The sequence below is a fragment of the Neoarius graeffei genome, chromosome 12, assembly GCF_027579695.1.
Source record: "Neoarius graeffei isolate fNeoGra1 chromosome 12, fNeoGra1.pri, whole genome shotgun sequence".
NCBI classification, from domain to species: Eukaryota; Metazoa; Chordata; class Actinopteri; order Siluriformes; family Ariidae; genus Neoarius; species Neoarius graeffei.
This window is the reverse complement of record NC_083580.1, coordinates 65,780,844-65,795,819: the sequence shown is the minus strand read 5'-3', so window position 1 is coordinate 65,795,819 and position 14,976 is coordinate 65,780,844. Positions and strand designations below refer to the sequence as shown.

The window sequence follows — 14,976 nt, the reverse complement described above, 5'->3', positions numbered from 1 at the left end:
TAAAGAAGAAGAAGAGCACATGGCCCAGTGATGGGTTGGTTTTGTTTTTTTGAAGACACTGTCTCATGGTCATTAAAGGCAGAGGACACAAACTTAATTGTGTGTGAAAGTTCATAGTAAAAGTATTTGTTATAGCAGGGTTGCGGCATACAACCCCGATTCCAAAAAAGTTGGGACAAAGTACAAATTGTAAATAAAAACGGAATGCGATGATGTGGAAGTTTCAAAATTCCATATTTTATTCAGAATAGAACATAAATGACATATCAAATGTTTAAACTGAGAAAATGTATCATTTAAAGAGAAAAATTAGGTGATTTTAAATTTCATGACAACAACACATCTCAAAAAAGTTGGGACAAGGCCATGTTTACCACTGTGAGACATCCCCTTTTCTCTTTACAACAGTCTGTAAACGTCTGGGGACTGAGGAGACAAGTTGCTCAAGTTTAGGGAGAGGAATGTTAACCCATTCTTGTCTAATGTAGGATTCTAGGACCTAAGAAGAACCGTCTTAGGTCTTTTTTGTCGTATCTTCCGTTTTATGATGCGCCAAATGTTTTCTATGGGTGAAAGATCTGGACTGCAGGCTGGCCAGTTCAGTACCCGGACCCTTCTTCTACGCAGCCATGATGCTGTAATTGATGCAGTATGTGGTTTGGCATTGTCATGTTGGAAAATGCAAGGTCTTCCCTGAAAGAGACGTCGTCTGGATGGGAGCATATGTTGCTCTAGAACCTGGATATACCTTTCAGCATTGACGGTGTCTTTCCAGATGTGTAAGCTGCCCATACCACACGCACTAATGCAACCCCATACCATCAGAGATGCAGGCTTCTGAACTGAGTGCTGATAACAACTTGGGTCGTCCTTCTCCTCTTTAGTCCGAATGACACGGCGTCCCTGATTTCCATAAAGAACTTCACATTTTGATTCGTCTGACCACAGAACAGTTTTCCACTTTGCCACAGTCCATTTTAAATGAGCCTTGGCCCAGAGAAGACGTCTGCACTTCTGGATCATGTTTAGATACGGCTTCTTCTTTGAACTATAGAGTTTTAGCTGGCAACGGCGGATGGCACGGTGAATTGTGTTCACAGATAATGTTCTCTGGAAATATTCCTGAGCCCATTTTGTGATTTCCAATACAGAAGCATGCCTGTATGTGATGCAGTGCCGTCTAAGGGCCCGAAGATCACGGGCACCCAGTATGGTTTTCCGGCCTTGACCCTTACGCACAGAGATTCTTCCAGATTCTCTGAATCTTTTGATGATATTATGCATTGTAGATGATATGTTCAAACTCTTTGCAATTTTACACTGTCGAACTCCTTTCTGATATTGCTCCACTATTTGTCGGTGCAGAATTAGGGGGATTGGTGATCCTCTTCCCATCTTTACTTCTGAGAGCCGCTGCCACTCCAAGATGCTCTTTTTATACCCAGTCATGTTAATGACCTATTTCCAATTGACCTAATGAGTTGCAATTTGGTCCTCCAGCTGTTCCTTTTTTGTACCTTTAACTTTTCCAGCCTCTTATTGCCCCTGTCCCAACTTTTTTGAGATGTGTTGCTGTCATGAAATTTCAAATGAGCCAATATTTGGCATGAAATTTCAAAATGTCTCACTTTTGACATTTGATATGTTGTCTATGTTCTATTGTGAATACAATATCAGTTTTTGAGATTTGTAAATTATTGCATTCCGTTTTTGTTTACAATTTGTACTTTGTCCCAACTTTTTTGGAATCAGGGTTGTAATTAAAAGGTTAAAACACAAAAACGGAAGCAACATGAAACATAAAAGTTAATACTTTTAATAGTTAATAGCTTTTCTTTGAGATTTTAACAAATAATGAATGAACTCTTTTTGCAAATGGATATAGCAGTGCCGTCACAATCAGTTGTAATATCCTTACACAGATGAGGTGCTGTGTTAAAAGAAGCTCCGTTACATGTAGTGATATGAAATGGGCCTGAACTTAGAATGATCTGCAACACTTCTGTGGCATTACCGTGGGCCATTTTTGCCCCAGCGTTTAAGTTTATTCATGCACATTAGGAAAAATACACAGGTAAAAGACATCAGGCTCAACAGTCATGACATCTGATCCAAATACTAATATAATCTTACAACTAAAAAGCAACAACACAAAATAAAATGAACGTTCTCTTAATACGAGAGCAGAACAGAAATACAGTCAATGTTTCAACCAAAAATATAAAATTAACCGGCTTCTACTTCTACTGTTTATATCAGAATTCCTGATGTTGCAGTCCAAAATCAACAACCATTGATAGTCCATGAAGCACCGAGGAAGTGAATTAGATGGTCCAACTTCTACACAACCCACAAACTCAATAAGGACTTCACTTCTAAGCCACGTATTGCGAGTAGGTTCACACACCACATGCACAACGGTGCCGAAAGCACTCATAAAGGCTTGGGCAGGGCAGAAACTTCTTCCAGACACTCATCATAAGCATTCTTGTATTCTTCGTGTGGTTTTATCATGATCACGCAAGTGGGCCTTTTCGAACCAGCTGAGGATCCCAGGTCCTGGATAGAAATTAAACATACAGAGATGTTAAGACCTGCTGCAAAGCACAATGTATGAAAAGAGAGAAATGTTAAACACAAACGTTATCCAAAACGCAAATGCAACATTCCATCACTCACCACCTTCGATGGAATGTAAGCGTAGGGCAGATTTTTGTCCTCGCACATGACTGGTAAGTGGCAGTACACGTCAATTGGAAGTGTATCTCCGGCAAGTACCACAATCCTGAAAAAGGCAAGAATACTTAGTGATGAAATTAATATTAGATCATCGACTGCGGACCAGACGCAGCCACAGCAAAGTACTTCAACTCAAACAAGTAAAAATGATAAACGTACAGAAATAAATAAAAATAAATATATGGTAGTGAGTGGTGTCTGCTTTAGTACTTTAAAGTTTGTTTATATTTTAGTCAACAGAGCAAGGCTGCAAATAATTTCTAGCAATTAATCGATCCATTTTTTTTTATTAGCCAATTAATCTAAATCATACAGTGGTGCTTGAAAGTTTGTGAACCCTTTAGAATTTTCTATATTTCTGCATAAATATGACCTAAAACAACATCAGGTTTTCACACAAGTCCTAAAAGTAGATAAAGAGAACCCAGTTAAACAAATGAGACAAAAATATTATACTTGGTCATTTATTTATTGAGGAAAATGATCCAATATTACATATCTGTGAGTGGCAAAAGTATGTGAACCTCTAGGATTAGCACTTGATTTGAAGGTGAAATTAGAGTCAGGTGTTTTCAATCAATAGGATGACAATCAGGTGTGAGTGGGCACCCTGTTTTATTTAAAGAACAGGGATCTATCAAAGTCTGATCTTCACAACACACGTTTGTGGAAGTGCATCATGGCATGAACAAAGGAGATTTCTGAGGACCTCAGAAAAAGCGTCTTTGATGCTCATCAGGCTGGAAAAGGTTACAAACCCATCTCGAAAGAGTTTGGACTCCACCAATCCACAGTCAGACAGATTGTGTACAAATGGAGGAAATTCAAGACCATTGTTACCCTCCCCAGGAGTGGTCGACCAACAAAGATCACTCCAAGAGCAAGGGATGTAATAGTTGGCAAGGTCACAAAGGACCTCAGGGTAAACTTCTAAGCAACTGAAGGCCTCTCTCACATTGGCTAATGTTAATGTTCATGAGTCCACCATCAGAAGAACACTGAACAGCAACGGTGTGCATGGCAGGGTTGCAAGGAGAAAGCCACTACTCTCCAAAAAGAACATTATTGCTCATCTCCAGTTTGCTAAAGATCACGTGGGCAAGCTAGAAGGCTTTTGGAAAAATGTTCTGTGGACAGATGAGACCAAAATAGAACTTTTTGGTTTAAATGAGAAGTGTTATGTTTGGCGAAAGGAAAACACTGCATTCCAGCATAAGAACCTTATCCCATCTGTGAAACATGGTGGTGGTAGTATCATGGTTTGGTCGTTCTACCAAAGAATGGTTAAAGAAGAATAAAGTTAATGCTTTGGAATGGCCAAGTCAAAGTCCTGACCTTAATCCAACCGAAATGTTGTGGAAGGACCTGAAGCAAGCAGTTCATGTGAGGAAACCCACCAACATCCCAGAGTTGAAGCTGTTCTGTATGGAGGAATGGGCTAAAATTCCTCCAAGCCAGTGTGCAGGACTGATCAACAGTTACCGGAAATGTTTAGTTGCAGTTATTGCTGCACAAGGGGGTCACAGCAGATACTGAAAGCAAAGGTTCACATACTTTTGCCACTCATGGATATAATATTGGATCATTTTTCTCAATAAATAAATGACCAAGTATAATATTTTTGTCTTATTTGTTTAACTGGGTTCTCTTTATCTACTTTTAGGACTTGTATGAAAATCTGATGTTGTTTTAAAGTCATTTATGCAGAAATATAGAAAATTCTAAAGGGTTCACAAACTTTCAAGCACCACTGTAACTTCCATTTAAATATCTTTCTATTTTGAATGAAAGTACTGTATACATCCCAAAGCAAAACCTAGTTAATGCTAAAAAAGAAGGCAATTCTGCATTTAACCAGTAAAATCTAAGTGTAATAATTAAAGTAGAATTAAATTAAATGACCACAAGATCGAATCTGAGCCCGCATCTGATGCTTACAAACATAAGTTATATGAGACATTACTGCTGTAGGTGTGTCCCTGTAAAATAGTCCAGGATTATATTACACGCGCGCGCATATGCACTGGACCTAGTTGGTGTTATTCAGAAAAACGACGGTGATTGTGGAACAGCCCTCACATGCCCCTTTCCCACCAAAGCAGTTCCAGGGCTGGTTCGGGGCCAGTGCTTAGTTTGGAACCGGGTTTTCTGTTTCCACTGACAAAGAACTGGCTCTGGGGCCAGAAAAACCGGTTCCAGGCTAGCACCAACTCTCTGCTGGGCCTGAGGAAAGAACTGCTTATGTCAGCGGGGGGGGCGGAGTTGTTAAGACCAACAACAATAACAAGACCGCGAAAGATCGCCAATTTTAAGCGACGAGAAGCAGCAGCTGTACAAACGCGAAGTCATCCATTATTATTATTGTTGTTGCCGTTGCTGCTTCTTCCATGTTGTTTTTGCTTTGATAGTGAAATGTAACTGAATTGTCTTGGCCAGGCCTAAGGGTCCCCTCTGCATCTCATCATTGCTGAGGAGTGTGCTCCCATCACCCAATCAAGCATCCAGCCAGAGCAGGTCATGATATATTTTTTACCATATTAACATGCCATTGTGTGTTATGCCTGATGTAAAGACTCTCGTCTCTGCGAGCCTACCACACAGATTTAATACTTGTCATTTTTAGGGCATACCTAACAATGTGTTTTCTTTCTCTCTCTCTCCCCCCCCATCCGTCCCTCTGAGTTACATGTTGATCCTGGGATTGAGATGCTGGCCTCTTCTGCCCCTCGGACCTGCTTGATCCATCCTGGTGCCCTGTGTCTGGTCGGAGTTTTATCGCCCCACTCCTGTGAAGGACGGCCCCATGAGGACAGTTGAGGGTTATACCTGTTAAAACTGTTAATATTATAGTCAGGCTGTCTGTTGTTGCCCAAATGAGGATGGGTTCCCTTTTGAGTCTGGTTCCTCTCGAGGTTTCTTCCTCATGTCGTCTGAGGGAGTTTTTCCTTGCCACCGTCGCCACAGGCTTGCTCATTGGGGATAGATTAGGGATAAAATTAGCTCATGTTTTAAGTCGTTCAAATTCTGTAAAGCTGCTTTGCGACAATGTTTATTGTTAAAAGCGCTCTACAAATAAACTTGATTTGATATTCGCGCCAAGGTTTATGTAAACGTAGCGCCGTAACTTCCGTATACAGTGACGTAACTGACGTATACAGTGACGTAATGACGTATACAGCGACGTAATGGCGTGGCTCCGCTTAGCACCGCGAGCGATGGAAAAGCAAACTGGTTCTCAGCTGGCTCGCAAGTTGAACGAGTTGTGAACCAGCACCAGCACTGGCCCCGAACCAGCCCTGGAACTGATTTGGTGGAAAAGGGGTAACAGTGGAACTCCTGTGGGTTTGTAGGTGAAAAATATTAAGGAATTAAAAATGTTAAGATGCGCGTTCGCCAGAATGTGTTTAATATTTGGAACATCTGAATTATCTTCATAAAATAAACCTGTGCTGCAGTCACATGGTGCTCCCCCCCCCCCCCCCCCCCCAGAAATCCTGGGTTGCAAAAGTTTGTGCACCCCACTACAAAAACATTTATCCTTACCCCTTTTCTCCTTTATTGATGAACTTTTGTACTTCTTTGACTCCTCGGCGAATCTGTTTGTGCTTGGCCGCTGCAGAATAACAGAAATGACATTTAAAAAAAAAGACTTTATATAATAACTATCTTGCATTTTATTAAACAGGAAGATTGGCAGCTACAATTATCGACAGTCTATAATTATCGACACCTTTTCAGATTTACCAATTTTTTTATTTACAAAGGTGAGTTTCAGTTACAACAGTTATTACTGGTTAATTCATCAACCGGAAGACCCGCCTCGCCCTTTGATCTTGTCGTCTGATGACAGCTCGTTACCTGAGATGGAATTTTTTTTCAGCACGATCAGCAATCTGAGGAAAACCCGGACGTTATCATCGCAGGTAAGCATGGTGGAAAGATCATGGACATGTTTGGACTGATCAAATTGACCGATATTTCATGATCTCCTTGTTGAAACCTACTTTGTTTCTTACTCTTTCATTTGACGGTCGCCATTTTGTATCTAAACGCACGTTTGAGAAGTCATGTGAGGTGTCGATAATAGTGATCACTTTCACCGGTGTCCACCATTATCGACACCCTGTGGAATTAAGTGACATTTATAAACGTTAGGCTATGGATCGAGCTTTGTGCAACATTGTTGAAGTACAACCCCGATTCCAAAAAAGTTGGGACAAAGTACAAATTGTAAATAAAAACGGAATGCAATGATGCAGAAGTTTCAAAATTCCATATTTTATTCAGAATAGAACATAGATGACATATCAAATGTTTAAACTGAGAAAATGTATCATTTAAAGAGAAAAATTAGGTGATTTTAAATTTCATGACAACAACACATCTCAAAAAAGTTGGGACAAGGCCATGTTTACCACTGGGAGACATCCCCTTTTCTCTTTACAACAGTCTGTAAACGTCTGGGGACTGAGGAGACAAGTTGCTCAAGTTTAGGGATAGGAATGTTAACCCATTCTTGTCTAATGTAGGATTCTAGTTGCTCAACTGTCTTAGGTCTTTTTTGTCGTATCTTCCGTTTTATGATGCGCCAAATGTTTTCTATGGGTGAAAGATCTGGACTGCAGGCTGGCCAGTTCAGTACCTGGACCCTTCTTCTACGCAGCCATGATGCTGTAATTGATGCAGTATGTGGTTTGGCATTGTCATGTTGGAAAATGCAAGGTCTTCCCTGAAAGAGACGTCGTCTGGATGGGAGCATATGTTGCTCTAGAACCTGGATATACCTTTCAGCATTGATGGTGTCTTGCAAGATGTGTAAGCTGCCCATGCCACATGCACTAATGCAACCCCATACCATCAGAGATGCAGGCTTCTGAACTGAGCACTGATAACAACTTGGGTCGTCCTTCTCCTCTTTAGTCCGAATGACACAGCGTTCCTGATTTCCATAAAGAACTTCAAATTTTGATTCGTCTGACCACAGAACAGTTTTCCACTTTGCCACAGTCCATTTTAAATGAGCCTTGGCCCAGAGAAGACGTCTGCGCTTCTGGATCATGTGTAGATACGGCTTCTTCTTTGAACTATAGAGTTTTAGCTGGCAACGGCGGATGGCACGGTGAATTGTGTTCACAAATAATGTTCTCTGGAAATATTCCTGAGCCCATTTTGTGATTTCCAATACACATGCCTGTATCTGATGCAGTGCCGTCTAAGGGCCCGAAGATCACGGGCACCCAGTATGGTTTTCCGGCCTTGACCCTTACGCACAGAGATTCTTCCAGATTCTCTGAATCTTTTGATGATATTATGCACTGTAGATGATGATATGTTCAAACTCTTTGCAATTTTACACTGTCGAACTCCTTTCTGATATTGCTCCACTATTTGTCGGTGCAGAATTAGGGGGATTGGTGATCCTCTTCCCATCTTTACTTCTGAGAGCCGCTGCCACTCCAAGATGCTCTTTTTATACCCAGTCATGTTAATGACCTATTGCCAATTGACCTAATGAGTTGCAATTTGGTCCTCCAACTGTTCCTTTTTTGTACCTTTAACTTTTCCAGCCTCTTATTGCCCCTGTCCCAACTTTTTTGAGATGTGTTGCTGTCATGAAATTTCAAATGAGCCAATATTTGGCATGAAATTTCAAAATGTCTCACTTTCGACATTTGATATGTTGTCTATGTTCTATTGTGAATACAATATCAGTTTTTGAGATTTGTAAATTATTGCATTCCGTTTTTATTTATAATTTGTACTTTGTCCCAACTTTTCTGGAATCAGGGTTGTTGATGAAGTATTTAAAAAAAATAAAGTGCTGTGATTTATATTTTTTTCTGATTCATAACAATGTTTATAGAGTATCTGGAATCTGGTTGCAATAAATAGAATTAGACCAGAATTAAATTCCTAGCATATAAAAAAAATTAAATGCTTGAAATATGCAGATTTTTCTATTCCATTCAGAAAACATAGATTTTTTGCAGTTTGTTGTAAATATCTACCACATATTACAATATCAGGAGACATTTTATATTTCAGTTCGAGGAATGACATGCGACCTTTGACCTGGATTTTCATGCGGTTACAATATCAATTGCCTGTTGACATTTATTGGTAAACTACAAAACTAGACATTAATACAAAACAATGAATGATTAACAGAATGTGATCTATGAAAATACATAGAAAATGGAATAAAAAGATTTTCTGACACCGGTTCAACATTATCAGTTCATTTGTTTACAAATATTAGAATTACTTCATATTTTACAGAAGCACCAACATTAATAAATTTGTATAAAAATATATTTTGTACTAAATATAAAAGTCTATGTAAAACAAATTTTAAACAAAAACTAAGTTTTGTTAATTTAATACCACATCCCGATTATTTTTAAATAAATAAATCATGTGGATGTCGATAATTGTGGACAAAGGTGTTGATAATTGTGGAACAGTGTCACATGATCTGATACGCCAAGTAATCAGGAATCAACTCATTTTTTCCAGTGGAAGTTTGAGTAATTATTCAAACACAATTTACATATTGAATGTCTTTTCTACTTCTGTAATGGCCAAAAGATCATTAAAGCATATACGCAGAACCATAGCCTCACTTTCGTTTATAAATGCCCTGAGACCTCAAAAATGGCACAGGAATAGTTTTAAGCACTAACAATAAATCCAATAAAGTAATTTCTCATCTCATTATCTCTAGCCGCTTTATCCTGTTCTACAGGGTTGCAGGCAAGCTGAAGCCCATCCCAGCTGACTATGGGCGAAAGGCGGGGTACACCCTGGACAAGTCGCCAGGTCATCACAGCGCTGATACATAGACACAGACAACCATTCACACTCACATTCACACCTACGGTCAATTTAGAGCCATCAGTTAACCCAACCTGCATGTCTTTGGACTGTGGGGGAAACCGGGGCACCCGGAGGAAACCCACGCGGACACGGGGAGAACATGCAAACTCCGCACAGAAAGGCCCTTGCTGGCCACGGGGCTCGAACCCAGGACCTTCTTGCTGTGAGGCAACAGCGCTAACCACTACACCACTATGCCGCCATAAAGTAATTTTTACGATTAAAATGATTCATACAGGTAGCAGTCTGAGTGAATAACCTTGACATCCGTAACGTCACAACAGGAAGTCTATCGGTCTCATCGCCATTTCCGTTATACTAAAACACAGAGCTGACTGCAACTCCGATCCTCCATTTTGAGCTAATTTATCACCATGCCACATAGATGTGTTGCTGGCGGGTGCAGCAACAGGACAGAAGGTGGATTTACGTTGCATTCATGGCCCAAGAATGTTCAAACTGCAAAGATTTGGACGCGTTTTGCGAGTTGTTCATGGGCACATTGGGCGCCTACGAAGTGGTCTTTCCTCTGCTCTGCACATTTTACTGAAGACTCGTCCGAGACCTCTGATCTGTTGAGCAGCGTTGGCTATAAGCCCGTATTGAAAGAGGGTGCAGTACCAACAATTAAAGGAAAAGAAAACTACAAGAAAAGGAAAGCAAGTTCAGTTGCACCAGTTCTCCCAGAGTGTGAGCTGAGGGTTGTTGCTAAAACCCGGGATGGAGCGGGACGGGACATATTATCGCTCGGGCAGTGACCTCCCTACGGTTGTTGCTAAAACCGGTGACATCCCGTCCCAGGTTTTAGTAATTGCCTGAGCAGAGCAGTAATGGCGGAGTACTCAGTATGGAGAAAATGGAGAATGAGTGGACCAGCCATCTGATTTCTCCGCTGGATATGCTTGCCTCAGCAGCAATATCTCGCCCGTACGTGGAAGAAGCGAATGAACTGAAAGTCAGATTGTTTCAAAACAATCAGCCACAAGGTCGGCCTTCAAGAATCAAGAACAGACGGGTAAGATGCGATCTGGATACAAAACAACACTCGTTGTTTACCTACATTTAGATTAATACATGTAACTTGTATTGTGTATTTACGTTACCGGTATACGATTATTTAATTTGCTTCAGAATGTGATTGTCTCAGTTCATCTGATTATTTAATTAGCCTTTTATCAGTGAAAATGCATGAATGTACATGTATGCTGCATAAGTTATAACACCCATCCTGTTTTAATGAGAGTCAACCCACAATCAGTGAAGTCAAATCAGTCTTAGTTGAGCAAGTCGGTAACGGTATTTCTTACTTTCACCATAAATTTTTATTTATATGACTTTGGTCTATAGCTGTCAAAGGGCTGGCCTTAAAACCGGTTATCGAAGTGACGTCATGCAATCAGGGCTGGCTGGCTCAGCTCGAATGCCAACTTTGCGGTCGATTTTAACTCTCAAAAATATATATTTTTTATTCCTATTTATGCAGCATACAATAGTCAAGGATGGAGATACTATCCACTCAGAAATTTATTTAAAAATAAAGGCTCTGTGTATGTCCTGTGTCGATAATTGTCGCCACCTCTATACCTTGCATTTTATTTAGCAGGTAATAAACTCACACATGATTTTTCACATCGAGGAAACGATTCCGGTTAATGTTCCTCACTTTGTTTAGTTAAATTTTACCTTTTTTGACGCACTTGTACAGTTTCTTGCTTAACTTGCGTGAAGCCAGAGGATTAGCGATGGGGTTGATATTAACCAGTAATTCCTGGTAGGATTTCTCCGTCCCTCCGGTTTCCTCCTCAGAAACACTCTTCTCTTTCTTTATCTTAGTCATATTTACAACCGAAAAAGACAGAAACTTCAATACTTCTCCCACCAACAACTCTGCTGTTTCTCTGTACAACACACACGTGCGACACCAGCCGGCAAACTTCCGGCTCTTGCTCGCAACTTCCGGTGAGCACACTGCCCCTAGCGGCCCGGAGTTGTCTTACTCAGTTTACCTCAAGCTAGTTTATTAACTATTCAGAAAACTTACATCATACAATATGATTTTCAGTATGGCTCTGGAAAATTAAAAAAAAATTATATTGCACAATTTTATTTATATATAAATAAAATTAAAAATTGCACTTAAAGAAGATACACAGAACCTTTATTTCTGAATATATTTCTGAGTGGATAGTATCTCCATCCTTGACTCTTGTATGCTGCATAAATGGGAATAATATATATCTCATTCTCATTATCTCTAGCCGCTTTATCCTTCTACAGGGTCGCAGGCAAGCTGGAGCCTATCCCAGCTGACTACGGGCGAAAGGCGGGGTACACCCTGGACAAGTCGCCAGGTCATCACAGGGCTGACACATAGACACAGACAACCATTCACACTCACATTCACACCTACGGTCAATTTAGAGTCACCAGTTAACCTAACCTGCATGTCTTTGGACTGTGGGGGAAACCGGAGCACCCGGAGGAAACCCACGCGGACACGGGGAGAACATGCAAACTCCACACAGAAAGGCCCTCGCCGGCCACGGGGCTCGAACCCAGGACCTTCTTGCTGTGAGGCGACAGCGCTAACCACTACACCACCGTGCCGCCATATATATATATTTGAGAGTTAAAATCGACTGCAAAGTTGGCATTCGAGCTGAGCCAGCCAGCCCTGAGTGCGTGACGTCACAGCAGGAACCGGTTTTAAAGTGCATATTCTGAACCAATTTCGGGCTTTTTTTAGCCTAGTAAACTAGACCCACCCGCCTAGCGGCCAAAAATATTTTTGCCTAGCAAATGGGTCTAGCCTCGCACCATATCAACAAAAACACCCCGGGCATCAAATCATGCCCGCCAATCACAACGCAAGGTTTTTGTTTGGATTCTTTGGGCAGGCTTTTGCAGGAGTGACGACAAAGCTGCGCAACGCTGGAGAAAGCACAGCAGGAAAGATGGCTACGGCTAGTGAACAGCGCGCGTTTGACTCCGCTTTGGAATCAGTTTTAGAAGAATTAGACTTGGAGTTTTCGTTGAAACATGAGCAGGAAGAGGCTCTCCGCTCATTCCTTTTCGAGAAGGACGTTTTCGCTGTTTTGCCGACCGGCTATGGCAAAAGTCTGATCTACCAGCTGGCTCCGCTGGTAGCCAAAAGGATGGGGCTAGTTTGTGCAGTACGAAGAATTAATAAACAGCTTTGAAACATTACTTTTTGATTGTTTCTTATTTTCCTGTTATTTTAAATTTAAGGGAAATTATTTCACCAAACACCACTAAATAAAAACTCTCAAAAACAGTTTAAGCAAACCCTTGAAAAACACTTGGGAAAAAAAATGAGTGTATGTGGTACAGACTCCAAACTTGTGGTCATTATCTCCAAACTTCTTAATATCTAGAACCTGTTTATTAATTAATACGCATTTTGAAAAATTATTTATTTCAAGGTCTCCCCCATTGCTTTCTGTCGCTCTGACTACGTCACAGTTACTGTTGCGCTGATTGGTCAGAGCGTTGGCCTATACGCACAGAGACAGTTTGAAAGACAGCAGTTTGTTCCTCCTTCCCCCGTCGGAAATGTCTACGGATCGAGGCCAGACTAAATATTCACATTTAGTCTGGCTTGCCAGGCTAGGCTTTTTTATATGAAAGTATGTCCCTTTACACACTCATCCAGAAGGGTAATTTTGCACAAGGCCATCTGTCTACAGCAGAAAAAATAAAATAACAAAACGCATCTGGAAAAATCCCAAGGGAGTCTGGAGCCAGATTCGCGACGTCACCTGCGGAAGCGCCAACAGGCTGCGAGAGCTTTGCACGGTTTCAGTGCACAGCCTGTGTACACCAAGCGCTCCCATTTCTCTCTCATTGTCCGGGCTTTTGGGAAACAATGAGTACTAATCCCATCAAGATTGGTGTTGCTACGCCCTCCTATGATAGATCTGTTAACCTTTTTAATAATTACGTGATAACATTGAAGAAATTTGCAGAAAACCACCAGGTCGTTTTCTCATAAACAAACCAGCGCTGACGTAGGATTCAGAGGGAGGCGTCCCGCATACGACGTCACGAAAATCAGTGTTTGCCAGGAAATCCAAATGCCAGGTTTTTCAGAGGCGGACCAATTCGCCTCAAATGGCTTGATTTCAACAGAATTTTTCTGGTATTGCGCAAGGTAAAAAAATTGCAGAGAATGCAGAATGTTACAGATATTTGACTAAAGTTTAATATAAAATAGAATTACATTGATCTTGCTCAGAGGCAATTCTAGAGTCTGTTGTGGCCCCAAGCAAAAATTTCCAGGGGGCCCTTCTGACCAGTGTTCATCACCAATATGTTATAAATAATCTGACACCAACGAAAAATGTATGAAACCAAAGTTTTTTAAATTCCAAATGTGAAAATACAATGGTAAAGTACAATAAAAAACAAAATAAATAAGCCCTCAGGCCCCAACTCTTGGGGGGGCCCCAAGCAGTTGCTGCCTTGCCTGTTCACAAGCTGCACGTCTGATCTTGCTCCTGAATTTACCCATGATGTGCACTTTAAGGCCGAGGCCTTTGACAGTTATAGACCAAAGTCATATAAATAAAAATTTATGGTGAAAGTAAGAAATACCGTTACCAGCTTGCTCAACTAAGACTGATTTGACTTCACTGATTGTGGGTTGGCTCTCATTAAAACAGGATAGGTGTTATAACTTATGCAGCATACATGTACATGCATGCATTTTCACTGATAAAAGGCTAATTAAATAATCTGATGAACTGAGAATCATATTCTGAAGCAAATTAAATAATCTTATATCGGTAACTTAAACACACAATACAAGTTACATGTATTAATCTAAATGCAGGTAAACCATGTGGTGGTGGTGTTTTTTTTTATCCAAATGAGAGTCAGAGTTTACCCGTCTGTGTTGTTGTTTGTTGAAGGCTGATCTTGTGGCCAATTGTTTCAAAACAATCTGACTTTCAGTTCTCCATTCATTCACTTCTTCCACGTAAGGGCGAGATGGCAGCAATATCCAGTTTAGAAATCAGACGGTCAGTCCATTCATTCACTATTTTCTCCATACTGAGTACTCCGCCATTACTGCTCGGCTCAGGCAATTACTGTAAAACCCAGGACAGAACGGGATGTCACTGGTTTTAGCAACAACCACCGGGAGGTCCCATCCCGTTCCTGGGTTTTAGCAACAACCCTCAGCTCACGCTCTGGGAAAACTGGTGCAACTGAACTTACTTTCCTTTAATTGTTGGTACTGCACCCTCTTTCAATATGGGCTTATAGCCAACGCTCCTCAACAGATCAGAGGTCTCATACGAGTCTTCAGTAAAATGTGCAGAGCAGAGGAAAGACCAC

The 14,976-nt window shown here is 40.9% G+C and overlaps 1 protein-coding gene across 1 annotated transcript; it reads right to left on the bottom strand.

Annotated features, from left to right (window-relative positions):
- Positions 1-2,000: 2,000 nt before the first annotated feature.
- nhp2 (NHP2 ribonucleoprotein homolog (yeast)) lies at positions 2,001-11,561 on the bottom strand. Its single transcript, XM_060935178.1, has 4 exons — positions 11,299-11,561; positions 6,283-6,352; positions 2,680-2,785; positions 2,001-2,559 (listed from the first exon to the last, which is right to left on the bottom strand). The coding sequence occupies exons 1-4, from the start codon at positions 11,450-11,452 to the stop codon at positions 2,434-2,436; spliced, it is 456 nt and encodes a 151-aa protein (XP_060791161.1). The 5' UTR covers positions 11,453-11,561; the 3' UTR covers positions 2,001-2,433.
- Positions 11,562-14,976: the final 3,415 nt, after the last annotated feature.

Bases quoted from the DNA above. Each gene is read 5' to 3' on its own strand.
- nhp2 (XM_060935178.1), bottom strand. From the start codon at position 11,452: ATGACTAAGATAAAGAAAGAGAAGAGTGTTTCTGAGGAGGAAACCGGA. The intron at 6,353-11,298 runs GTAAAATTTAAC...GTTATTCTGCAG, and splicing joins GTACAAGTGCGTCAAAAAAG to CGGCCAAGCACAAACAGATT. The intron at 2,560-2,679 runs GTGAGTGATGGA...ATTTCTATCCAG, and splicing joins CTTACATTCCATCGAAGGTG to GACCTGGGATCCTCAGCTGG.